Source organism: Triturus cristatus, chromosome 10 (genome assembly GCF_964204655.1).
Source record: "Triturus cristatus chromosome 10, aTriCri1.1, whole genome shotgun sequence".
Classification (NCBI taxonomy): domain Eukaryota; kingdom Metazoa; phylum Chordata; class Amphibia; order Caudata; family Salamandridae; genus Triturus; species Triturus cristatus.
The window spans coordinates 275177408-275204704 of record NC_140593.1 but is presented as its reverse complement, the minus strand read 5'-3'; the positions used below and the strand labels follow the sequence as shown (position 1 = coordinate 275204704).

Genomic DNA, 27297 nt, shown 5'->3' with positions numbered 1-27297 from the left:
ACCGCCACCAGGCGCCACCCCACGTCCTATCTTGGCCAAGCTGCTCAACTTCCAGGATAGGGACCGCATCCTGCAGTTGGCCCGGGAAAAAGGCAAGATCATCCATAAAGGGAACCACATCTCGTTTTACCCTGATTTCACCCCTCTTGTCCAAGCAGCCAGAAAGGAGTTCATACCTGCGAAGAAACTCCTGATGCAGGCCGGAGTCCAATACTCCTTGCTCTACCCAGCAAAACTGAAAATCTTTCATGAGCGAACTGCCCACTTCTTCACCGACGCCAAGGAGGCCTTGAAGTTCGCTAAACACGTCGGAGGCCCTGGTGCCAGACGCAAATCGCCGAGGCTGGAGGAGGACGTGGCCCGCATGAGCGACAACGACTGAGGTACAGGGAGTGCAGTCATTTGGGTCTGTCCCTTCCACTACAGTTGACACTTGCTGAACTGTTTGGTCCCCACTAGATGTGCACTGGGGCCGCTGCAAGACCTGTTGGAGCTGGCCCGCTCGTGCCGGGTGGGTCTTGGTTACTGATTGAGTTGCAGGTCTAGGGCGCACTGGACGGCAGACTACTCCGGTGCTGTGTGTTCCATACCGCTGGGCGCCCCTCGGGGGTCGCGTGGGTTCATCAGTGTGCGGCCACCCTGTGCATTCAGGGGTGTCAGCTCGGAGCACCTCGCCCCATGGGGAATTTCCTGTTGTTTTTGTTCTTGGTTGACTTAAGTGCGTTTCAGCGCACGTATGGGATTCTAGCGCAACCTGTTTGGGGGGTTGGCGTGGGTGGGGGTTGGGAGGGTCTTTTGTTTGTTTGTTTATCGGTGCTGGTGCAATGCAATGCAATTTATTATTACATGACCGAGCTGCTCGGGGGCAAGAGGTGGTCCGGGCCTGTTGGGGCGGGGTGGGGGGGCGGGGAGGCGGCCTGGTCGCCTTGGCTGTGCCGTCAACATGGGGGGAGTTAAACTGTGGACTTGGAACATTCGTGGCCTTGGGGACTATAAAAAAGCTAGGTTGATGCATACTATGTTGACTAGACACAATGTTGACATTTGCTTGTTACAGGAAACTCACATCAATTCTGCCCCATCGCCCAGGCTAAAACACCACAGGTGGTCGAATGTATATTCCGCTATATACTCTAACTATGCCCGGGGGGTGGCTGTCCTCGTGCGGAGGGGGCTGGACTGGAGAGAGCATCATTGTGTACTGGATAAGGAGGGTCGATATGTACTGGTTCACGGCTCATTGCAGGGTAGGCAACTGGTTTTAGCCGCTGTATATGGCCCCAATGTGGATGACCCTGAATTTTTCCGCAATGTCTGGGCGCAAATTGTGCTGCTTGACTGTGACCTGATAGTGGTGGGGGGTGATTTTAATGTGGTGTTGGATGATGAACTGGACAGAAGGGGCGCTAGCAGGCCTACACACACGAAGGCGAGACAGGCGTTGCTGGATGTGATTGAGGAGGGGAGACTGACTGATGTGTGGAGACTCCGACACCCCGGAGAGAAAATGGGGACCTGCATCACGTGCCGCCACGATGCTTGGTCCCGGCTAGACTTTTGGCTGTTGTCCCCTGAGGTGGCTACCTGGGTGGGGGAGGTGGAGATTCAGGCTAGGTCGCTTTCGGACCACGCTCCCTGCATGCTAGAACTGCGTATACCCAACGTGGCCCCTAGGGCGTTTTCGTGGAGACTGCCGCCCCACGCTCTTACGGATCAGGTGTTCACGGAAGAAATTAGGGAGGACATTGTTAAGTACTTCGAGGACAATGAGGGTTCAGCGTCCTCTGAGGCGGTGGTGTGGGACGCCTTTAAGGCGGTCATACGGGGCCAGTGCATAGCTCGGCGAGCGGGGGTGCTACACTCCATACGCCGGACACTGGCTAAGTTAGAGCAAGAACTTAGAGAGCTGGACTCGGCCTTCTGCCGGGATCCGACGTTGGCCAATGCAGGTAGTTTCAAAACAAAACTATTGGAATACAATGAGGAGGCGCAGAGGGAGGTTAAGTTCTTGGGGAAGCAGGCGGAGGCTCGTAGATACGGGGAGGGTGATAGACCGAGCAGAACACTGGCTAGGCTGATTGCTCCCCAGGCTCAGGCGCACTATATACACACCGTCATGTCCAGCGAGGGGACGCAGGTCACGGGCCAGGAGGCGGTGCTGAAGGCCTTCGCTGACTTTTATGCCTCTCTCTACACGTCCAAACACTCGTCTGCCCCGACTTCCCTGGACGATTTCCTTGACTCTATAGCCCTTGTTTGGTTCAATGACAATCATAGGCAATACATGGACCTGCCTGTCTCGGCTCAGGATATAGCTCAGGTCATTAAAAGCATGCCGGCTAATAAGGCTCCCGGCCCGGATGGTCTTACCACACTTTTTTATAAGACATATGCTGAAGAACTAGCTCCAAAATTGCACTCTGTCTTCGTGGAGGCGCTAGAGCTGAATGCTCTCCCAGACTCCATGCGCGAGGCACTCATTGTCACTCTCCTAAAGCCCGACAAAGACGAGTTGCACCTGGACTCCTATCGTCCCCTCTCTCTCATAAATGTAGACGCCAAAATCTTTGCCAAGGTCATAGCGGACAAACTACAGCCGCTGCTGCCGATCATTGCTCTCCCAGACCAGTCGGGGTTTATCCCTGGCCGTGCTACCTCGCACAACCTCAGAACACTATTCTCCGTCCTACATTATCTTCACCCCTCCGTCCAGGCCGCGGTCGTGTTCTTAGACGCGACTAAGGCCTTTGATTCGTTAGAATGGCCGTACCTCTTTCGTATCCTGAGCAAGATGGGATTCAGTCGTAACTTTATTAATCTCATACAATTGCTTTATGACAGACCCCGTGCGCGGGTGCGTGTAAATGGCCTGGTGTCCGAACCCTTTCCCATCTCCAGGGGGACTAGACAGGGGTGCCCTTTGTCGCCCCTCCTCTTCGCTATTGCGATGGAACCATTGGCGGCAAGAATGCGCCAGCACCACACGGCGAGAGGGATAGGCTTCAGTTCTCGCAGCCTGCTGATTTCGCTTTACGCGGACGACGTTACTCTGTATGTCTCCAACCCCGCAGAGAATTTGAATCCCCTGCTACGAGAATTTGTACGTTTCGAGGGGCTGGCGGGCGTGTCTATAAACTGGTCCAAGTCAGTTGCATTCCCTCTCACTGACGAGACAGCTCCACCTCCCTCAGACTACCCCCTCCGTTGGGAGGCTGATGCGGTCAAATACTTGGGTATTTGGATTAGTCGGGACACGCAGGAACTATGGTCTCTAAACTTAGGCAGAGCGGTCGACTGGCTGGAGCGGAGGGTGGAGGCCTGGAACAAACTTCCCCTGTCCCTGGTGGCGAGGGTGGCGCTGGCGAAGATGGTAGTTCTCCCGAAATTCCTTTATCTGTTCGTTAATCTCCCGTTGCCCATGACTGCATGCTTTCACGCTCGAGTCCGCTCCCTACTTGTGTCTCTGGTGTGGGCTGGGCGGCAGGCGCGGACCTCTTGGGCTTTGCTCACGCTCCCGCTGAGGCAGGGAGGCCTTGGAGCGCCTGACCTTAAGCTTTACTCGCTGTGCGCTCAGGCTCAGTTTCTGCACTTCTGGGCGTTCCCCACCCCCTACCAACCGCACGTGGCGGTGGAGTTGGCTGCGGTTGCCCCGCTGCCGCTCCGGGTGGCGTTGTATGGCAGGGTCTCCCGCCCCTCGAAGGAGGTGGACACCGTTGAGATGATCCGCTGGTCCTGGAGGGAGCTGCGCCGGAGGGCGGGCCTTCCCTTGCTCTATGCGCCGGCCATACCGCTGCGAAGCAATCCGATGCTGCCTTGCCTCGGCGCTAGGGGAGATACTCTTACTCTCCAGGGGAGACGGGTGGCCACTTTCGCTGACCTTTACCCTGATGGGACGTTTGGTGAGTTGGGTGCCCGCTCGGACGGTCAGCCAACCTCGTTCTCAGACGAGCTCCTGTATCACTCTCTCCGGGAGTCCTGCAAAAAGATGTGGCCTCAATTCCCCGAGGAACCCCCGCAACTGGATGCCCTCCAAAACTTACTGTCACGACCCTCCCCCGCGAAGCTGGTGTCCAGACTTTACAACTGCATGCAGGAGCAGGCACCGCTCACCGTGCCTAGAGCCAAACAGGCTTGGGCCACAGATCTGGACGACGCCCTGTCTGATGCCATATGGGAATATTGCTGTGCGCAACTCACGGAGCTGTCACCGAACTATAGACTCCGACTGGTCCATTTTAAATTCTTGCACCGGTACTACCGCACACCGGTGCTGCTGCATCGCATGGGGATCCGCACGGACGCTTCCTGTTGGAAGTGTGGCGGAGCTGACGCGTCCTTCATTCATGTGGCGTGGAGCTGCCCTAAGCTAGTTGGTTACTGGTCGAGCATCTTTGAGGCCATCAACCACATTTTAAACAGGACTGATGAGCCCTCTCCGCTTTTGGGGCTCATGGGATATGTTAAGGACACCGTACCCGCTGACAGGAAACTGCACGCGCTGCTGCTACTTTACGCTAAACGTCAGGTGGCGATACACTGGGGCCGTGGAGCCTTGCCTACGTTCGCCGCATGGGTCCGTGACGTTGCGTATGGTCAGACGCAGCTCACGACCTACTGGGAGTCGATGCCCACCGCATCTAGGCCCAATGACATCTGGGAACCCTTCCTGCAGTGGACAAGAGAGCGGGCGAGTTCGGTTGCATCTGTGGATTCCCCCGGGACGGGCGTTTCGGATGACATGGGGTAGACCTTTCAGCCCTGCCCACATCGTGATGTGTGGATGGATGCCTGCTTGGTGGGAGCGCCTGGGGGTAGCGGAGTGCGTCGCATTTGCCGGTCCCCGTGCCTGTTGCATGCCTGTTGGATTTGTCGTGTTGCCTCCCCTCCCCGATCGGGAGACCTGCTGCTTTGTCCCGCTGCGTCCCCCCCCCCCCTGCCCTATGGCTGCTGCCCTGGGCTCCTCCTGCAGCCCCCGATGATACTCGTGGCCGTCCCTCCAGGACGGACGGGTTCTAGTACGTTAGCCCCCGTATGAGCAAGCTGCCACGTTTGCTGGTTTAATGCATTAGTTCTGCACCGTAAGTTTTCTGTTTCCCTCCGATTGTTGCGGGGGGGTTGGGAGAAAAGGTGGCTGTGGATGATCTTTCTGTACATTGCCTTTTACATGGGCAGTGGTCCCAGAACTCGCTGGAGCGATTGGACGGGACTGGGCGCCTAGGATTTGTTTTTAGTCCACGTAGCCCACAAATGCAAGACCTTCTACTCTTCACTGACTACATCATGATACCGCTCATTAATGGCATTGGTGTGTATATCCCTGTATGTAACGATGTTGATATTTCTTATGACTTCTGCCATGGTGCGCCTTCATTGGATAAACTTGCTGATATAGCGGCCTGCCTCCGGGTTGTTGGCGAGACGCAGTGTAACGGTTACTTTGCTCAATAAAGGTCTTTCAAAAAAAAAAACAACAACATTATAAAATAGCTAGCTCTTGGGGAATGCAAGATTAAGTAAAGTATGAGAAATTAGAGAGGAACTAAATCACTGAAATGTATTGCCTCAACGTTTTTAACATTCATTGTTTGCACGTCAATCCATGTTTTTTTCATCAGTGTTAACTTAGGGGCATGAAGCCACAGGCAGGTTTAATGTCACACATCAGAGAACTGTCCACTGTAAGCACATATTTCTCACATTGCTTGACTCAGATATTTGGATCAACTTTGCAAGGGAACAAGAATGAACCCTGCTAGTTATTTGGATCTATTTCATAGTGGAACAAATGCTGCATCTCCACTTCTAGCGGGGCCAGCTACGTGCAGTCAGGCCCTGGGGTGTCACAGTAGGGGAGGTTATAGTGATGAGGGGTCTCAGCACAATATCATTACACAACTTTAGCTTGCAAACACTTACCGTTACAGAGAACAAGGCACCGGATCAGACGTGTTTTCATCCACTCTCATGTATGACGAAAGGATGGGATCTAAGACTTTGAATGACTGACGTCAGAAGACACGCAGGGATGATGTCTCCCAAGCCCAAAACCATGACGCTAATTGCGTCACTGGCTTACAAAGTGCATGTAACCATAGACCCAATGGCAATGAAGGGCTTTAAAAACAGAAAGCCCTGCATCCTGCATCATAGTTCTGAAAGTTGATTTACTGCCTGGCTTCTGTCTACCTGAAACACACAGCCCAGACTTAAATACATCGATTTACTTAGCGATACAATCGTATCTCTAAATAAATAAATCTATTTCATAGGTTATGTAAATGTTAGGAATTTCAGAGGGGCGCAGCCCCACAGCCCTAATGGAAAAACCGCCCCTGCCTTCTACGTAAGAGTAAGTACTATCATTATCCACTATATATCGTGACTACCCACAATTGGGGCCGGTTTCTAATTACAGTATATTGTTTAGTCCTTTTTGAGACCATAACCTTATTAGGAGAGTTGAGATGTTGTGAATGAAAAGGTCTGAGTGTTTCCTCGTTGGAGGTAATGCCCTTTTTCTTTGGCAGTAGGACGCTTACTTGAGATTTGGACCTTCTTTGCCTCTATTATAGGTAGTTGAGAATAAGTTGAGTGCGTCCTCCTATTTATTTTTGTAATTCCAATTTATTGATGTCATATATAGAGACACTTTAGGTCTTTTATTGTTTGCAGTGATTTTCAGTTTTATTTTCAAATCAAGATTTTCATCATGCTTCAAATGTTTACATTACTGATTAGTAACTTTTGGCAGGTAACACGTGTTTTGCCCCCCCCTCCCAGTGGCTTGTAGGCCTGTGGATTTCTCAAGGCTGCAAAGAATGATGAATATCCTGAGTCCCAAGGGCCAATTAGGGTTAAGGTAACCGCTACCAAGTGTAGTTAGATCATACAAGATAAGTGTTGTCGAAGAGTTAAACTTTGGTTTACTGAGGTGTAGTGGAGAGTATTAAAAAGATTAGTTATTCATTTGTGAGATAAGCGAGCGAGGGGAAGAAAAAACAAAAATACATGTAGAGTGAGCATGCTGGTACAAGCAGGTGTTTCAATTGCTTCATGCACAGTGTGTTAAATTAGTGAAAGAAGAGGATAACTGCAGATGTACAAGTTTCTTATTCATTCTTGACTCCTTGCAGATCACGTTATATTTAAGTGCAGTTTAGCATTATCAGTGCGCAGTGGCCTTAACGGAGTATGTGAACATTGTTAATCAATTTTCATGCCTACATTCGTGGGTAAAGCATTTTTTCAACATGTTTTGAAACGTATTTTAAGACAACAGAATACCTTCAATAATCTTTGGAACATCATTGTTGTAAAGAAATACATATAATGCATTCAGAAAAAAGTATCCACAAGAGAATTAAAAGAGCAATGCTTATTTGAGTAAAAAAGAAACAGAGAAGAATTCCATATTATTCAACTGGATTGGTCAGGCATGAATAATCATAGCTAAAGTCAACTAATAGTCATAATTTTAATGAGCGAGCAAGCTATGATGGTGCTATTTTATTGTTAACCTTAAAAAACTATCTTTGCATGCTGATTTGTAAAATTATTTGCCCTTGAAAAATAAGCTGATACCTGTGTTCGGGTAATGAATTCTGAGCATGAATACTCAAATGTTTTAATCGGGTTGTTCAAGTTGGTCTACTAAGTTTAAAGGAATAAAAGTCTAAAAGAAAGATTTGAAAAAGCTATATATAGGGCAACGTTTTGACGATCAGACCAAGTTTGTTAATAATACGAATTATTTCGAATATTTTAGTATATACAATAGTAATTCTTACGGGTGCATGAATATAAATGTATTAAGTTCCTTACTCAGTGAAGTGACATGTTGGAACAGGTCCTAGGATGAATCCTGTGTTCCCGATCTGCGCTGTAGATTGGCGGCGTCTTGAATGACCGCCATATTTATTAAAAAAAGAGGACAAACTAAATTCAAGCCCTGGTCTAGAATACATGGAACAAGCTGCCATTTTGTAATGGTTATTTATTAAATTCTGTTCTTAATAGTCATAGATGGCGTTTGCTTTTGTCAATTCGGGATTTACCTATTCAATACTATTGATTGAAAAAGTAATGGCTAATTATTGCATATTTGGTGTTGAAAATGCGTTCGCTTTGTAAAAGTGTAGCCCTTTGGAGTCACCTCGCTTAATGTCTCGTCGCCTGATCAACTGCGGAAATATTTTGGACGATATTAGAATCGTTTATGCCCTGAAGTCATTTAAATTATTTACAAAACCTCTGATTATAATTGCAACCTTGCCATATTTGTCTGTGAGAAGACAGACTCATTTTGAATTATAATTTAAGGTGTCAGGTTCCAGTAGACATTTTGCCATGACTTCGCATTGAGCTTTATTTATGTTTTTTTCGTGGGGTTATCAGCTAAAGGTATACCTGTTTGATTCTGATAGTTACCAGATATTATGGCTAACAATATCATGTTGAATAATAACAGTAAAGCATTAGTCAAATTTTGATCCGCTTAGGTCAGGTATATAGACAATAAATGCTGTCTAGGAAGGACATGATAGATTGCATTGGGAAAGAAATACAAACTTAAGCTTATCATTTGTTTGGAAGACTAAGGAGAAAACGTTGTTAAATTCCAGATGAGGCTTGATAAGCCTCATATACAAGCATTATAGATGATGTTCAGGGGAGTTAGAAGTGAAGAAAGTAAAATGAATATGGAAAATAAAGAGAAATTTGGGAATCATTGGAAACAAAACAATAAAAATCTAAACAATGCTCCTGTGGGACGGCAAACTGCGAATTGCTTTGCAGAAATTAACCCTCAACTGGTATGACGGTGGAATCAGTCTACCAGATATTAAAAAATATTATTGGGCGGTGCACCTCGCAGCCATAAACCATGGTACCTATGGTCGTCTAGACGACCTTGGCTATACTATGGACAGATGGCTCCTCCCTGGGGGACCTTCAATCGGGTGCTATATTCAAAGCCAGGTAGATATCCCCTTACGGGCCCCACTAAGCATTCTACTGCTGAATGGCATGCTGCCAATACGTCGCTGGGATGGGGGAAGAAACTTACACTGGCTACCCCGTTGTGGGACTCCCAGTGGCTGGGGGACCTTTGAAAGTCGAAAGGATTTGACAAGTGGGAACTTATTGGGATTTCGCGTGTCCAAGACCTCTGGGACAAGAGCGAGATAAAATCGTTTACCGCGCTTCAGCACCAATATGAACTAGCGGACTCTGAACGCTTTCGCTACGCACAGGTGCGTCACGCACTACGATCGCTCCTTCCTGCGGCGTTCTTCTCCCCCCCCCCCCCCCCCCCCGACTCCTCTCCCTTAGAGGACAGAGTACTCGACGGTCATTTGCCAGAGAAGACCATCTTTCTAATATATAAAAAATGTATAAATGACATGGAGAACCCCTTCCACGCATTACGAGAAAAATGGGTGAGTGACGGTATTGAAATTGACGATGAGGAGTGGCAGGAGGCGGTGTCCTCCCCGAGAATAGTTGCAATCTCCACGCGCCTGCGACTGATACAGCTTAAAATCCTCCACCGAGTCTATGTGACGGGGCCCAGCTGCTACACATGGGAGTGGCTGGAGGGGGGACTGTAGGAGGAGATGCACTCAGTTAGGCACATTTATTCCCATCATCTGGGACTGCACCTATATACAATTCTACTGGCAAAAAGTACACGAGGTAATCGGAGAGGTTCTTGCAATTTCTCTCCGCCCGGAGGCGCGTAGATGCCTTCTCAACATCTGGGAGCCCACTGATTTAAACAATTAACAAACATTATGGGTCACTCTGGGACTTACAATAGCTAAAAGGAACATAGCGCAGCTTTGGGGGGCCGCTCACGCACCCACGCTTTCAGACTGGAAAAAAGACCTCGATTGGTGCATGTGCAGGGAGAAGACATTCTTTATAGCCCGGGGCTGCTCCCGAAAATGGTCCAAAATCTAGGACCCATGGAACTCTTATAGGGGCAATATTTGTAGCCCACCCCGTGGAATTTTGACCCTGATAGTGTCTCTTCCCCATTACTTCCAATAGAAAGTACTGTTTCGTCAATGATCGCTGTTTGTCTCCGCTGTAAGCATATTTGCCTAATCCTTCGTACTGTATGTAAATGTCAATGACTGTTAATAAAAAGAATTATTAAAAAAAATCTAAACAATGTACAACTGCAAGAGATAAGTAGCTAGTATAAAACGTGTAGAAGGAAGACACTATTATACAAAGAGAAAGAAGAAAAATAAAGAGTTGAGCTCAAAAGAAATAATGATATAGAGTGATAATGAAATCTTTCTGAGAGAACAATAGTCCCAAATTGATGTCATTATTCATAGAAATAGGAAAACTTGCTTGAAGTTTTCATATATTGTTAGACTAGAGTCCATTCTATTACTGGTCTAGTTAAACTTTGGGGGCAAAACACGTGTTGGCTGCCGAAAGTTACTAATCAATAATGTAATCATTTAAAGCATGATGAAAATCTTGATTTGAAAATAAAACTGAAAATCACTGCAAACAATACAAGATTTAAAGTGTCTCTCTATATATGTCATAAATAAATTGGAATTACAAATATAAAGATACACAACTTATTCTCAACTACCTATTAGGATAGTTGTTGGCCTCCATCATTCTGTAAAATCTGCCTCCATCAAGATCCCACAGAGAAAGATAGTGACAGAATGAGCAACCATCTTTGTTTTGCAGCTGGTGATTCATGCTTCACTTGATGATTTCTTTTGATGCTTGGAGGACAAATTTGGACCCACTGACATCTTAACAGCTCGTACTTTCATCACCAAGGTCATAACTCATTCCTTAAGGGTATTTACTCACTTCAGGGTGTCTTGAACACCCAATTAGTGGTTTAGCAGATCGTATAGAATTACTAATCGGAATTTACATGCCATATTGAAATGAGTACCTCAGGATCATAATGAAATAACTTTGTCCATAGCGACTTACAATAAAGACCATCTTCGATTCGTAAAACCTCTATTAGAAATAAAGTTTGGGAGGATTTTTTTTTTAGCTAGTATTCATAATGATACTGCTGCTTTCTGGAAAGTGGTTAATCTTGCTTCCTCTTGTACGTCATTGGCTAATTTAGATACTCGTTTTGTCATGGAGAACTGATTGTAATTTTTCTAATATTTTATATTGGGCATCCCAAATACATGATGACCTACAGTGGCACCAGTGACAACAACTTGACTATAGCTTTCACAAGGTTGTAGAGGCAATAAATAACAGACCAGCAAGTGAAGCCTCAGGTCCTGATGGTGTACACTTGGACCCATACAAACCAATCTTATGTTGCTGGCCTTTAGTTTTCACCGGTGTATTAAATGCTACCTGTAAATCGGTTATACCTACCTCTTGTGCGCAATTCACGATTACCCTCAAATTCAAGTCGGCCAACTGAGGAGATCCATTTTGATCTATTTTGTTAAAGTGGCCGGACGGATTCTGTTGACTAGAATACAGATGTGGGCCCAATCAAATAGTATCCTGGCAGAAATCCAGTATGGTTTTTGGTTTTAGAGCTGGATTACGCACCTTCAAACAGTGCCTAAACATACATCTTTTAACCAGGGAATACGTGTTTGCAGAGCAACGCTCTCTACCTACCCTCTATGGACCTACGGTAAGTCTTAAATAAGTAGACAGGGCTAAGCTTTCATCCGTATTAAAATTCACGGGCTGCCAACAACAATTGTAGATTTTTTTAAGGTGACTGCATTGTGATCTGTCCACTAGAGTAAGGTATGGGGCTAGAGGCAAAATGTTCAGAAAGTTTAGACTTAGCCAAAGCAAGTCAACAGAGGTGTGTCTTAATACGATCTATATTACAGAGTACTTCCTGGAAACAGCACCCACTTATTCTTATTTAGGCATAACATGTGATAACACAAACTTGTGGGCCAACCTCATACGGACCAGTGGCCTAAATACCCAGTTTCATAGAGGCAGTTTTTTATTTATTTTCCCTCATGTTTGGGGAATGAGACCTTTGCACGTGTGAAAATGACATTTAACAGCAAGTGAGTTTCTTCACTTATTTATGGAGCTGCAGTTTAAAGCACCACATATGCCATAAGCTTACAGTTTGAAGAAAATATATTCTGTAGGCGATTATTGGGTCTGCAACATAGTAAATATAATTTAATTTGCTATGAGGAACTGGAACTCCAGGTACATGGAGATAAAATCAACCTCAGCACTGTTCTGTTATGGATTATCATAGGGTCAAATTCTGAAGCAAACGTGATCTGTGAAATCGTTCTGGATTGTCTGAAGTTAAATTACACCAATCGGGTTTCCATAGTTAAGGAAGATAAAGAAAAAAAGGTTTTCTCTGACCGGTATTGCCCCAAGCAGTTCTATAACCCATAAAAGTTTCAGAAGTGTGACCGGATTTGGATTAGAAAAAGATATTTAGCAGGTACGTTCCTACTTAGAGAGCCAATTGAGCTTATGAACCTATGGGTTAGGTAGTTTGTTTATTCTTGTTAAATCTGTGAAGGGTACTAAACCTTATTTACACTGGGTGATTTGCACTTATTGAGCACAACCTACTAGTAAGATTTTGCATCTCCCACCTCTTGTTATCATTTCCTAAAAGGTGCTAACATAACCTATGCCCTGGTAATAACACATCGGAGCAATCCATGATGCAATTCGTTTTTTAAAACTTTTGTAAGGCAGCTCGAAAAAAGTATCTAGTTCCGTTACTAAAAAGCAGAAAATTAACCAGTTATAGAGTAGCTTTTTTCTATATGCACATGCTGTCATATACTTTTAGCTGTTTTACACTAGAACGTTTTTTAATTAATAAAACTGAGATCTGTTGTTTCAGATTATACAAACTCCCATTTCTCCATTGCCTCTGCGCTGTTGTTGAATGATTCGTAACCATTTTATTTCTAGAACTAACAAGTAACTAATGAGTTGTTTATGGTGGGTTTTCCAAGGACTTAAACGTGTTTAATGCAGCTTGTTGTGATATACCATTTACGTTTCCGCTTGAGAAGATTATATATGATCAAGGCCAAAACGCATCATGTGTTCTTACCGAAAACAAACTCAAGACTGATCACTCTCGCCCTGCCTTGTGTGAATGGCCTTTTTTGTTTTGTGGCTTTATGCTGATTTTGTGGCCGAGTAGCTCCCTCAGTAGCCGCTCCACCTCTGAATTGGACGGGGCATCTTCAAAGAAGCAGTGATTTCATATATATTTGTAGTTATAGTTAGGATCCTGTCTCAATGGAAAAAGCATTTTTTGTTTTCCTTATAACTTTAGCACCGTTTGACGAATCTTGATGAAACCTGGAAGAGGGGGCTAGGTCTCATGCACCTAACACCTTCCTTGAATGTTTTGGGGTGATTCGTCAAGCGGGTACCATGAAGAAGGTGGCTGTCTCAAAACACATTTTCCCCTTTCATATTCCCAGAGGAAAATTGAACAGCTATACCAAAAAACTGCTAAACATCAAAATTGGCAGAAAGCTAGATCTTGGCCCATAAAGCTTCATTTTTGTTATTTGGTGTAAATCTGTTCAGTAGTTCAGTAGCAGAGGATCAGTGGATCCGACCGATCTCAAGCTGATATCTAATTGACTGGCCGCTGCCATTTTAGGATTGAGTCCTGAAAAGATAAAAAATTGATATAAGGGAGCAGTGTAGGGATGTCCTGCTCCCTTAGGCCTTGTGTGGGGTCTAAACCTTTTTTATTAATTTTTCTGCAAATCCGTGGGCTTCTTTGCTTTGAAATAATCCACCCCCCGGGGTGGGCCATGGGAGCAGCGCAAAGACTTTATATGGGAGGAAAGTGCATGGCACCCCTTCCCAAGCTTTTAGACCCTATCCTAGGTCTCGAGGACCCCACCACAGGAGTTGTGGGGAGGAGGGGTGAGATTGAAGAGACGAGCCGGAACAGTGAACCAAGGCAAAGTCACGAGAGTTCTCTTCTCTGTGGCCGCGATGGAAGGGACAAGACTGAACGGTGAGTACATGCTCAAACTAAATTTCAGAGTGCAGCCTGTCCATTTTTAACTGCCAGACTGTGATATTAATTCCAGATCACAGGCTGTCCAAGTTGTCAGGTGTTGTTTTGTGTTTAGTTAAGTACACCAATGACCGTTTGCTAACTTTAACATTTTAATTGTTTTGTTTCTGTCAAGTTGCTGTTTTTCATTAAATATAGAGGTCTGGGTGCCGGGTTAGGTTTGATTGCATGAATCAAGCTGTAGTCCAAGATGACAGCTGGAAGTAATGAAGCAGATGCTGGTGCCGGTCATGCTAGTCCGTTTTCTGTTTCCATGGCCCCAGTTCTGACACTTGGCACAGTTTGGTTATTATTGTTGTCACTGCAAGGGGCAGACAGAAGCCTCCCGGAGGAGAGGGGAGACCCTTAGTAGTTCTAGAGCCCCTTTCTCACCCAGCCACCATGGTAAGTCTGTCATGGGGGAGACTCTTAAGTTTCGACACTACTTGGGGATCTGTGACTTAAACCGAGGGCATCTGATGGCATATATAATGGACATTAGACAATCTACAGACATGGAATACGGGGCCCATAAAGAGGGACATGAGAAGGGGCCTTTTAAATGGGTGAAACAAATACACGGAGAAGGATTTAAAGGATCAAGGGAGAGGCATCAATGGGCCAATTAGAAGACATGGGGAGCAATTGGTGAGAAAGAGTGACTGCCATTTTCATCATTCAATGAGGCTCCTCAAAACCTTCCTTACCCATCAGGTTTACCGTGGCTGGTCCAACTTTTGGTCCCTTGTGGGTGATTTGCGGTCCTGCCAATGAGCACACGTCCTGGGAGTCTGATTGGACAGTGGATCTGGGTCGATTTCAGTAGATTTACTGAAGGGCCTGGGTGTCTGAAAGGATAGTGGAGCTGGGGCAGTGTTGGTGAACTTACAGGCATGCCTGGAAGTATGAGGGGACAGAGGAGCTGGGGTAGTGACGGAAGACTTACTGGCAGACCTGGGAGTATGAAAGGGCGGATTGCGAGTATTATTTATTTGTGTAACTCGCTGTGGACTTCCTGATTAGTCATCGAAGAACCATTGTTGTAGTTGGCTCCCTTCAGTCATTGGAAAGCCTGATAATTTGTACAGAGTTCAAGATATTGCCAGTTGTTTTCTGTCTAGCTCCGAAGACAATAGGGCGTTCAATACTCACTTTATTTGTATTTATTGAATTTGTAAAGCACTGGAGGAGTGGTATATGCAGGGCTAGGTAGGTCATTTACTGAATAATTCAGTCTTTAGGAGTTTCCTGAAGTGGAGAAGATTACTGCACTTCCATAATTGGATGGGCAATTGGTTCCAGTATGCCCTAAGTTTTCTGTAACGGGGGAGAGCTAGCAGAGCTTTATCTCCCGAGCAAAGAGATCTTGCAGGCGGATAGTATTTAAGTTTTTTGTCAAGATAACTAGGACCTCTGCCATGTAGTGACTTGTGGACTAGATTGCAAATTTTAAACTTGATTCTCTGGCGGATGGGAAGCCAGTGAAGCTGCCGTAACAATGGTCGGGAAGGGGTTCTGGGTGGCAAGTTAAGAGCCAAGCGGGCTGCTCTATTCTGAAGCACCTGCAGTCTGTTCAGCATAGCTTTGTTGGCGAACATGAGATAGGCATTACAGTAATCAAGATGGCTAATAATTAAGGCTTGTATTCAGGTCCTGCGGACAGTTAAGGGAAGGAGGTGAAACACTCTGCGAAGGAGGCTCAATGTGTGAATATAGGTACCAGTGGTGGCCAAAACTTGGTCTCTCATAGTTCGGGAGTGGTCCAGTCGGACACCCAGGTTTTTAGCCACAGATTTAGGGGTTGGGGGCTGAACCCAGCTCTGCGGGCCACCAATCAGGAGACCACAGGGTTTGGGCTTTACCAAACAGCAAGATTTCAGTTTTGGCTGCATTAAGCTGAAGGAAGTTTTGTGTCATCCACCTGACCTTCCGCAAAGAGAGATTTAGTAGAGATCTTGTCATTTTCAAAAGATAAAGAGTTGGGTATCGTCCGCATAGGAATATGGGGTAAATCCATGGTCTCTGATGATCATGGCAAAGGGGGGGCGACATATACATTGAGTAGAGTAGGGCTGAGACTGGAGTCCTGAGGTACCCCCTTAGTGAGTTCCAGAGTGCGAGACCGAAAAGGGCCCAACTTGACAGTATGGGTTCGCTGGTTCAGGAAACTGGCGAGCCATTGAGCACTAGTCCCTGGACACCTATCTCACTCAGTCTATGAAGTAGCATCTGGCGGGCTACGGGATGAAAAGCAGCGGACAAATCCAGAAGTACCAGCAGCGCTGCATTATTGTTGTCCAGGGAATGTTTAATGTGATCTGTGATGCCTGTGAGGGTGCTTTCAGTAGAGTAGTTGGGTCTGAAACCGGATTGGGAGGGGTCAAGTTTGCCGTGGGATTCTAAATATCCCGTGAGATGAGTGTTAATATGTCTTTCTAGGAGTTTACCCATAAGTGGGAGGAGTGAAATGGGACGGTAGTTAGTTAACCCGGTTGAGGGAACATGAGTCTCTTTCCAGATTGGGAGTACTTGTGCCGCCTTCCATTCGCGTCGGAGTTTCCCTTCACTAAGGGAGGCATTTAGTATAGTACAGATAGTATGGGCTAGTTGCGGGGCTAGAGAAGCAAACAGGTTGGCTAGCAAGATGTGGAGGGGGGAACCTGATTTAGCTGTTCTCAGCATCTCTTCAACTTCAGGTATCTGCAAGACGTGAAAGCTCTCGAGGCAGCCCTCACTCTTTCTCTGAGACGTAGACAGTATGGCAGAGATATCAGGGGGTACATAGTCTTTGGGGAATTAATCGTAGATTATATTAAAATAGTTGGCAATATTATCACATAATGTCTGAGAGGGGGGATCTGATTAGTGCAGGCTATAGGGTTGGTAAAGGAATTAAGGACTTTGTAGAGTTCTTTTGTGGAATTGCCAGCTTGTGTACCCGAGAGGCAATATGAGCTTTTCATGCCTTTTTAATATTCCTATGGTAGAGTGCAAGAGCCGTTTTATAGATTATTTTCTCTTTCTCTATTTGTGTTTTCCACCACGTTTTTTTCAATTCTTTGCAGTTAGGTTTTTCTCTCCGTAATTCGGAGGTGTACCAGACTGCATGTGCCCTACAGCAATTGATATACTGTTGTTGTAAAGGCACCAGTGTATCTGTGACTAATTCTACGGCCGCATGGAATGTCCTGAGCCTGGTCTCAATATAAACAGGTTCTACATATGTCTGGGTATAAAACATTTCCCAAAGGAGTCCTGTGTAATCTTGTGCCGTTGTCTTCTAAAAATTACAATGGGGAATAGAAGGAGGGTCACTAGGTAAGATGCCATTTATCTAGAAATTGATCAGGGAGTGATCCGACCAGGTCACTGGGCAGGGTGGTTCTGTAAATATACGAGGAGAGTTGGAGAAGATAATGTTCAGTGTGTGGCCGGCTGAATGGGATGGGCCCGCATTGATCATTACTAATCCTAAGGAAACCATATAGGCCAGAAAGTTAGCGGGCTCAGTGTTTTCACTATCTTCAGTGTGAATGCTAAAATCCCCTAGCAGCAGAAATTGCTTGGAGGAAATGGTGTTGGGGGGGCAATACTTTCCATCATTGTAGTAGTAAAATCCTTGAGAGGACCAGGAGGTCGGTATATAAGGGCGCCCTGCCAGCAATCCTGGGGGTTGGGTTCAATTTTAAAAATACAGATTTCTATGTCATTGTCTGAGGTAGAGTCAATGATAGACATTGTCAGTGTGTTTCTTTATACAACTGCGATACCTCCACCCACTTTAGTCTCCCTATCCAGTCTGAGTATACAGTAATTTTCGGGAAGGGCTAAAGTGATGGCTGGAGTGGAGGGGGTCTTAAGCCAAGTCTCCGTAAAAAACCCTAACTCAGAGGAATCAGAATTAAGTCCCATAGTTCAGTGGAGTGCTTGGGTAGGGATCTGACATTAGATAGAAAGCATCTCAAATAGGGAATAGGGTTGAGGGCTACTGGACGGGGGGTTGGCCGGGTAGTGGGAGCTACAGACTCCAACTTGTCCGGGTTGTTATGTCGGGCCTGATGCTCTGAAGGCGACTGATTCTCATTAAAGCTTTGGCAGTGGCAAAACCTGCAAGTGAACAGGCCCTCAAGCATTTTAAAAGGTATAATCATGTGACATGGGTCAGAGGTATAAGAAGAGGAGGCAGGGCATCCAACATGTTTAAGTTGGTTTGCTGAGTAGGTGCGCCTGGAGCCCGAGAGACAAGGGTCCTGGCTCCTGGTGACAGCTAGGCACGGATGGGCGCAGGCCGGCTTGCCTTTGGCGCACCCACTGCGCGTCTGTGGAGTCATCTAATTTAAGTAGTGGAGACTCTAGGATGACTAGAGCGTCAACCCAGCTGATTGTGCTGCCGGCGGAAGCAGCTTACGCTTCCGATCACATGCTCGCTCACTCCACACAATCTGGAAAAGCCTGTGGTGGACCGGAGAGCGAGAGGGAAGAAGCTGAGGCTATGTTTGCCTCAGGTGGGTCTGTTCAAAGAGGCAGAAATATTGTTTTAAAATCCCAACAGTCTAGAATCAGTTTAGTTAATATAGTCTACCATTCTGACAAGTGATACAGCATGTCAACCTTTTACAAAACCCATAAAAGTTGTCACCTTGATGAGGAGTGGCAGTCACACAGGCCTAGAAGAATTGAGTCAATTGGGTATATTTGTCTTGTTATGCATACTGCTAATCTTTATGGAACCCATGGTATTAAATCCAAAAGCTATTGTTCCGAAGATTTATGCTTAGTTCTGTTTTGAGGGAATTATGTACTGTCAGGTTACCAAAAGTCAATGTTCCTTTGTTACTTTACCTGTCAAATGTTTTCTTTTCTTATACTTTAAATTATATTCTGTTCCATATTTTTGTAGGCTGTTAGTTCACTAGATGAAGACGACCCAAATATACTGCTTGCTATTCAGCTATCATTGCAAGACTCTGCGCTCACAGTTGACGAAGAAGCCAGAGACTTCCTTAACAATGAAGCATCATTGGGGGCAATAGGTTCGTCTTTGCCTGCAAGACTTGACCCAGCACCAATAAGCAGAGATACTCAGAGGACAGCATTGAGTAGCTCTGAGCTGTTGGAACTTGGGGACAGTCTTATTCGGTTAGGAGCAGACAATGAACCACATGGCACTGATCGCCTTCGCTTACTCCCTTTCAGTGATACACGCATTGGATTATACTCAACATCTAGTAATCCAAATTCTGCTTGTCAAGACTCTAACATTAATGAAAATCTGCTTGGGAATATTATGGCCTGGTTTCATGATATAAATCCTCAGAGTATTGCACTAATTCCTTCAACTACTGCAGAAAATGATGAGGGTTCTCAACAGCAGGACAGTGAAGAGGATCACAGACTGCCAGTAGCGAAAGAGAGTGGACAGTGTGTCCAGGAAGAGCATGCACTTTTTGGGGATGCCCTCCTAAATGAAGGGAGAGGAGACCAAATAGAAGAAACTACTTCAGATTCCAGTGTGAACCCAGCTGAGGTTATGTTGCACAGTGATGACTACACATGTGAGACAACTAGTACCATGAGCCATTCTGAAGATGTTTCAAGTCAAACACCACAGACTGCAAATGAATGGCTTGAGCAAGTGCATTTAGTATGAACGTCTAGATTCATCGACTGTTGGATCATGTTACCTCGGACATTTTGCAGCTGAATTAGTTTGTGAAGTCCGGGTGCCTGCAATTTTGGCTCATTGATAAACCTCTAAGAATTTAAGAATGCATTACGTAGGAGCCCCTTCGGTATTCGTTCTTTATACTGATTACATTTTTAAGGCATTTTATTTGTATTTAATTCACTAATGTATGACTTTTTTTGTAAAGCAAGGGGAATATGCAGTTTTTTTCTACGTTCCTTTCCAGAAGCAGTCTGTGTAGCCTTACTTTGGAACTACTTACTGAATGTTTTGGGGATAAATAATCCTGTCCTGTTTTAAAGGAAATAAGAGTAAACCTCAAGTTATTAGCAAGCCAGCAATCACTAGCACTGGCATTTTAGTGTTTCTTTACACCATTCCTTTGTTTTGTTGCCTTTTTTAAGACGTATTTCCTTTACATTGTCACATGCTTCACTTGGGCTAGTCTAACAAGAGAACAATGGTCAAAAACGCTCCATGAATCACAGTTTAACATGTCAATTTATATTACAGTTCTAATGTGCCAAAATAGAACATGCTAAAACTGTATAACCTGAGACAAATACATGCACAGTATTCCTGCATTGTTACAAAGTAATTGAATTAATCTTTGCAGGGTAAGTTGCCATTTGGTGGTATTCACTTTTAAAATTTGGCACTTTATTGCCATGGTAACTACATTAATTTAAATGTAACCTATACTATAAATAAATTAAACATTTTGATGCTGTTCTAAACAGTTTATTTTAATATTTAAAATGCAATTGCAAACCAAGCGCACCATGTGTTAGGGAGCACTTTAATTGAAGTGCAGTCATTCTTTTTTCCATGTGTTCTTTTTCTCTCTAACTTTTTAACTGCAGTATGGAAATATGAAAATTGTGTAGTTTATAGCAAATTCCACGGTTAACCTTGAAAAGTTTTAAACTGCTTTACATTTATTCAAATGTCTTGCAGAATAAGTTACCGTGCCTTTGCCTAGCTGCCACCTTCAAAAGGAGTGGTTAATTTGATATTCAGAGTGTCTGTTCTCGATTAACTATGCTATAAAATAATGAAAACCTCCAGTAAACCAACCATGGCCTTGGCTTTACAGCAGATTGAATGACTATGAGTCAGTGTTCTTGCATTATAGGCAAACAGTGCTGTTTATTTGTAAAAATGCACGAAAAGAATAATTGTGTGATTCATGTTAATTTAGTGTAGGAGAAAAGCTACCCACTACATTATCCGTGTCCCTTTGTGGGAAAGTAATGCCGTTAGATTTGTGTATAGTATCAGAGGTTTTTACTGTAAACCCTATGAAAAAATATAATTTTACTTAATTACAACTACATTATACAAAACTATTTTACTTGCATACATGCTAAAAACATGAGCAATGGAGATCAATAGAGCACATTATCATTCTGCATGACAGTTTTGCAGCATCTGTAGCTGTAAGGAATAAAATATTCTCAGCTGAATATCCCTATTGGTGCAGGTAAGGAAGATGTTTGAGAACAAATTGGTGTCCATTTAATGTTTATCTTGTGTAGTATCGCTCTCTTATCATTTTGTAATCCTATCATGCAACTCCTGCTGTTTACCAAATACAAGTTTCTAAAAAACAATCTTATGTTCCAGCCAGTAAAACTAAGTATATCCTTAATACCTCTGGATTAAATAGTTTAAAGTTACCGTTTGCTTTAGGTGTGGTTGCCCCTTTTATGAACTACTGATGTATGCACCTTGTTTCCAAAATGTTCAGCTTTTATACAGTTTCCTACAAAATTTAAATTCTGTAGTTTTGTTTTGAAAATTTCTTAAACAGAAATCGTTATGATACCAGTTTTGTGTTTGAGAGTTTATTGATACAGACGGTATAGATTGGTATAGACGGCCACACAGGTGGATCAGTCATCTTGAACAATGTTTGGGGGTTCTAAAATATGATTATTCTGTGTGCGAAGATCGTGCATTGTGTGGATTCTGATTTTTATGTGGTCTTTTTTTTAAAGTTGTTCAGCTCGTCCATTCTCTGCAATATCCCAATTATAAATACAGAAATTGAATAAATTGTAATTTATTTTATCAATACAAATTGGAATAAAGATCATAGCAATTGACTTTACAGTTCAGTTAAGATAAAGATTGTCAATCTCAATTTTGTAAGCATTTTTTAAAAAAATGTAAGCAATTGCTCTAACCTTGAAATGTTAATTGCACTTTCACAGTGGATACTTCATACATTCCCACTTTATGTAATAGGCTGTTAAAATTGTGTAGAGAGGTTTGGCCAAATGAATGATAATAATAAAACGTAAAATTCTCTGATTAAACATTTATGAAATTGTGTTTTTATTTTTGTGTTATTGCGCTTATTATTTTTTTTAATAATAACTAGCTCGTCTGCTTTTCATGTTCGATTTTGTATTTGATTGGTAAGGATCTCCACCGAAAATTTCCATTAAGTTTTAGTCTCTTGATGACAAAAGAGAGCATGAACTAGAACTATATAATTCTGTGATGACCACAACATGCTGTATGTTGTTCACCTTTGTAAAGCAACAAAAATGGAAAATGTGTCTCAGTACTCTTGACTGTGACCAGAGTGTAATCCATGTGATCTGCAGGATAAAACTTCATAAGGAATTTTAAAACGGATTCCAAATTGAAATTAGTCTGTTTATATCATATACATTTTCCATCAGCGTTCTGTCCAAAACTATTTTATCCATTTTGTTCTAATTGAACATATAAACCGAAGGTAGCTTCTATTAACCTCTTCGATGCCGATGACGGAACGGTTCCGTCATGCACGCCGGTTGGGCTGTGCTTATGACGGAACCGTTCCGTCATGGCCCCGCCCGCGCTCAGATCTTTCAACACTGCGCGGGAATCCGCGCAGCGCTGAAGAGGTTAAAGAAACAACTGCAGTTCAGTAGAAAATGTATTTGATTCTTCATACCCACACTTCCTGATGTCCAATTTCAAAGTTTGAATCGGAAGTAACTTAGAACTACTGGTAACCTAAGAAATTTGAATAGTCCATTTAGCCAATACTCCAAACCAGGAAGTGTTGACAGCCATCTTGTGACTCGGTTCAACCGAGTCACAAGCAAAAGACTCAGAAAATGATTAAACAAGAAGATAAGGGGGCAGGGTACAATCACCCTTACCTCCTAGGCCTGCTCAAGGGGTCCAACAGGGACCCCGAGAGACAAAAAAAAGCATTTTGTTTTTTAATTGTCTGCGGGATTCGTGCTGGGTTCAAGAATGGTAGTCTGTATTTTAGAGTGGGTGTATGAAAGGTTATATTAGGGTGTGAGGAGGTGCATCAGTTATTAAGTGGATGATGTTATCAGTGATGTCACTGATCATGTCATGAGTGATGTAATATGTGACGTCATCAGCAGTGCATTGTGGGCGCGCAAGTTATAGTTAGCTCCACTAGCTATAACGGCCGCATTTCTCTGGCTTTGTACGAGTGAAATGTCCAACTAGCTATAACGTCCCTGAAACTTGTGTTTTTCAGTGAATATCAAAGGTTTTTTAAAAGCTGATTTCTAACTATAATGTCTCTGAAACCTGTGTCTTTTTCAGTGAAAAAATATATATATATTTCACCAAGGCGTGGTTATTGTGTTATGGGATACAGCTCTTAAAAGTGTGACAGACAGGTGCACAGTTTATGATTTTCAATAAGTTGCCAGCTTTGGGCAGCTCTGCAAGTCCCTTTATGGTATTTCTTTTTTTCATTGTCAACTTAGCTGGTAACTGTATTAGATTGGCAACGTTTATGGTGGTAGGACGTCAAGTATCAGAGATCTGCTAGGATGGACTTAGTTACTATCATCCAATTGCCATTGTGAGATGTCACATGCGGTATTAGGATGTAGCTAGCTGGGACCCACTGTGGTGGACTAAATTAAAGTACTCCATTGGCCAGTGTCACATGGTAGATCTTCTCAGTTATTCCATGGTTGTTCAGATGGTGATGGGTGGTTTGTTACTCTGGACAGATACCGTGCCGGGTGATGCATATGACTATATCAGTTTTGTCTTATGTGAGAGCGTCAAGCTGCATAAGGAAATTATTATGTGGTCTGTAACAACAACAATCACCTGCCCAACTGGGGGGGGCGTGGCTTGGCGCCGATGGAGTGAGCAGCACAGCTCACGAGCTCCGGTCGGCCAGCCACCATCGAGTATCATTGTGACTCCCAGAAAGGGACAACAGCCCCTGCGGCGCACCCCTGCAGTCACCCAGAGTGGGGAGGTGCACGTGAGAGACGGAGAAATCCCGTTCTATTGAGGAAAAGAGGTGGAAAAGCAAACTGACCGCAGCCGGGATGCGAGCCAAGATGGCTGCACCCGCGAGGAGATAGCGGCGCCAGAGAGAAAAGCCTTCCGATGTCGCCGACCTGGCTGCAGAGGGGTTGAGAATAGAGGGTGACTTCCCCGCTGCATCGCCGGATCCAGAACTGAGCCCGGCGATCCCCAGAGGCCAAAATAGAGGGGCAGAGTCAAGGCGGAAGCAGACCTGCCGGAGACCTCAAGTGGCAGACCCAAGAGCCGAGCTTGGAAGCCGTCGGCAAAGGAGAGTGGAGCAAAGAAGGTTGCTTTGCGGCCCCTGGAGGATACTGAGCTGACTACCACGAGGTAAGCGAACTGCAGCGGCATCAGCGCGAGCAGAGGGAGCAGTTGCGGGGACCCAATACGGAGACAGAGGGGCCCCCCCTCTGATGTTGCAGATTGAGTGCGGGTTAGGAGCTTTCGGATGGCACTCGGAGAAGTGGACAGCCAACAGGGCCTGGTGAGTGCGGCTACCACGAAGGACCGGGACCGCATCCAAGAGGGCCCTGTGCAGTCTCGTGACTGGGAGGATCTGGAGACCTTTCAAGAGAGTGTCTCGGCGGGGATCCTGGAGGCGCGACCGAGGCCCCAGCGGGGGAGACAGGCAACGGGCGGCCGGAGATGCGGAAGACCTCCCCAAGCAAGCGGCGAGGTGTATCTCGGGCCATAGGGCCTGACGAAGAGTAAAGAGGAATAACAACACTGGCAAGGAGCAGTCAAAACAAACACTCTGCCTACAAATTACTTTGTCTAGTGCAGTACGTCACTGATACATACAAAACAGTCCCTGGGAGCGGTAACTTTCAAATTAATGTCATGAAGACCTTGTGCGTATCATATTTCTTTAATTTATTTCATCAACATCGTAAAAAAGACATAACAGACAAAAATAGTACACAAAATAGTATAGACATCCTAAGCTGCACACGCACACACTATCAGGCAAACAAGCAGACACGGACTCATACGTGATCAGACATTCCAACACAATAACAACACATTAAAATGTACTAAACACGATCTTATAGTACAGAACAAAATTGACATCACATAAAGGCATCAAACAGTGTAAGATGCTAAGGTATATTTAAAATAGGTTGATGATAGCTATACAGCACTAGAACAATTCATGTTCAGGTAGATTCTCCAAGGCACAATCGCAAGCAAAGGGAGCTTAGGGGCTCTATCGCCAACACTGGCAAGGAGGCCTAACATGGCTGAGTGGGCTCTACGGTGCTGACGATGCCAGAGTGCGGGTCCAGGGACCGTCTTCACTGGAGCCCAGCACACAGAACAGGGGAGAGACCCTCCAACGAGCGCTGACCAGGTGATCACGCTAGAAGGACACAGAACCCTGAGGGGCGTGCGAGGAGGCGGAGAATAGGAGCAAAGTAGGCGAAGTGAGCACACTAACTGGACTGTAGCCCGGGAGTCCCCGTTCGAGCTAATGACAGTCTGAGCGATATATTGTGGCGCACAAGACCAGAACGTGCGCGAGGCCCGTGAAAGACATTGAGGAAGTTGGACTCAGGGCCACGCTGTGAATACAGGACACAGCTGAGGGGACCTGGAAAGAGTAGTGGGAAACTGGGGCAGAGGCAGACGTGAATAGCCTAGGTGCGATCATGGGAACACAACTGACTAAAGAGTGCCCACAAGAAGAGAAGACCCCACGCTCGACGGGAACTGACAGAAACGCACTATCAGCGCCCGCTGCACCAGAAGCGCGGTAGATCGAGAAGGCACGATAGGGAAGGTTCCCAAAAAGGACAGGGAAGAGGCCCCAATTAAAAAGTCGATGGAGGAGAGGGGGAAGCCCCAATCGCAGGCAGTTGGAATTCCAAGCCGAAGACGCTGAATATAGATTACCCAGGAACAACCTCAGAATTATAGATTTACTGGAAAGAATAGAAGGCCGCAACATGGTAGATTACCTTGAAAAATGGCTGTGTGAAGAGGTAGCACCAAACAGCCTATGTGGCTTCTTCGCCCTAGAGAGGGCACACAGAGTCCCCGTGAAACCACCCATACCAGGAGCGCCGCCACGAGTGGTGATAGCAAAGCTCCTCCATTATAGGGACAAAGATCACATCCTCGCCCAGGCGCATCTCAAAGGAGACATAGCAGTTGACAACTCAACGGCGCGGATCCTCCCAGATTTCTCTAGGGAGGTACAAAGACAGAGAGTCTCCTATCGAGAAGTAAAGCAAAGATTGCGACAACGGAACTACAAATAACGTAACACAATACCCAGCCAAATTACGAGTGAACACAAAGAAGGGTACAGAATTCTTCAGGACCCTGCAGGAGGCATCAAAAATGGCTGGAGAAGAACAAAGGGATGGAAGCGCTGCGAGACCCAGAGAGGAGAAGAGAGAACTGCTCTCGGGGTCGGCAGACTCTGAGAGAGAACTTAGCCCCCACACAAGAGGAGGCGCAGCTAGAGCGTCAAAACAGAATGCAAGTGGTAGCGTTGATGAGAGGCAAAGGGAGAAACTACACACCCCATGAGGGCAGCAAGAATGCAGCAGACTCTGGCTCGAAGTAGGGGTCCAGCGACTCCGAGGTGCAGAGCGTGGTACTCCCAGACATAACTCCGCAGATGGTGGAGGACATCGCCTAGACGGAGAGAGAGCGGATCCACTGTAAGAAGGGCTGGAGAGACACTAGAAACACCCGACCCAGCAATAAGGTACTGGGGTTGATGGAGGGAAGGCGCTGCGGGTGTTCCTTTGGGACCGCGGAACTGCAAGGTGGCTGCAGAGACTGAGAGAGTGGCGGACGAGTGGCCTTCGCCCCTTGCACTTGACTGATCAAACTGCAAGCGGTCACTTGCAGACTTATAACTTTAGTTCGGATGGGGGGGGTGTAGGAGAGTAGGATCTGCTTCTTATGGTTACCCCCACTTTTTGCTGATGTTTCACTGATTATCGACTTTAGTCTGGCTGGGACCCTGCTATTCAGGTCCCCAGCCTAGCTGCTTCCTCTCTAAATGGATTCCATGTACTTTAGGTACACTCCAGATTGGATTCTGGGGTACCCTTATAAGTCCCTAGTATATGGTATAGGTACCCCAGAGGCCTACCAGGGCCTGTAGCATGTATTATGCCACCCCTGGGAAGCCATTCAAAATTACACAACATGTCTATAGCAGCCTGTGTAAGGTGGTGTATGCACCCCTTACTTAAATATAGGTTCCCTATATCTATCC

General features: G+C 45.3%; 1 protein-coding gene across 3 annotated transcripts in view; it reads left to right on the top strand.

Annotated features, from left to right (window-relative positions):
* ANKIB1 (ankyrin repeat and IBR domain containing 1) overlaps nt 1-22069 on the top strand; it is a 556103-nt gene extending 534034 nt beyond the window's left edge. For all 3 annotated transcript variants that reach the window (XM_085631084.1, XM_085631082.1, XM_085631083.1), the window contains exon 20: nt 18963-22069. In XM_085631084.1, the coding sequence (XP_085487210.1) occupies nt 18963-19712 (750 nt within the window). In that variant the 3' untranslated portion in view covers nt 19713-22069. The remainder of the gene's footprint in view (nt 1-18962) is intronic.
* Nucleotides 22070-27297: the final 5228 nt, after the last annotated feature.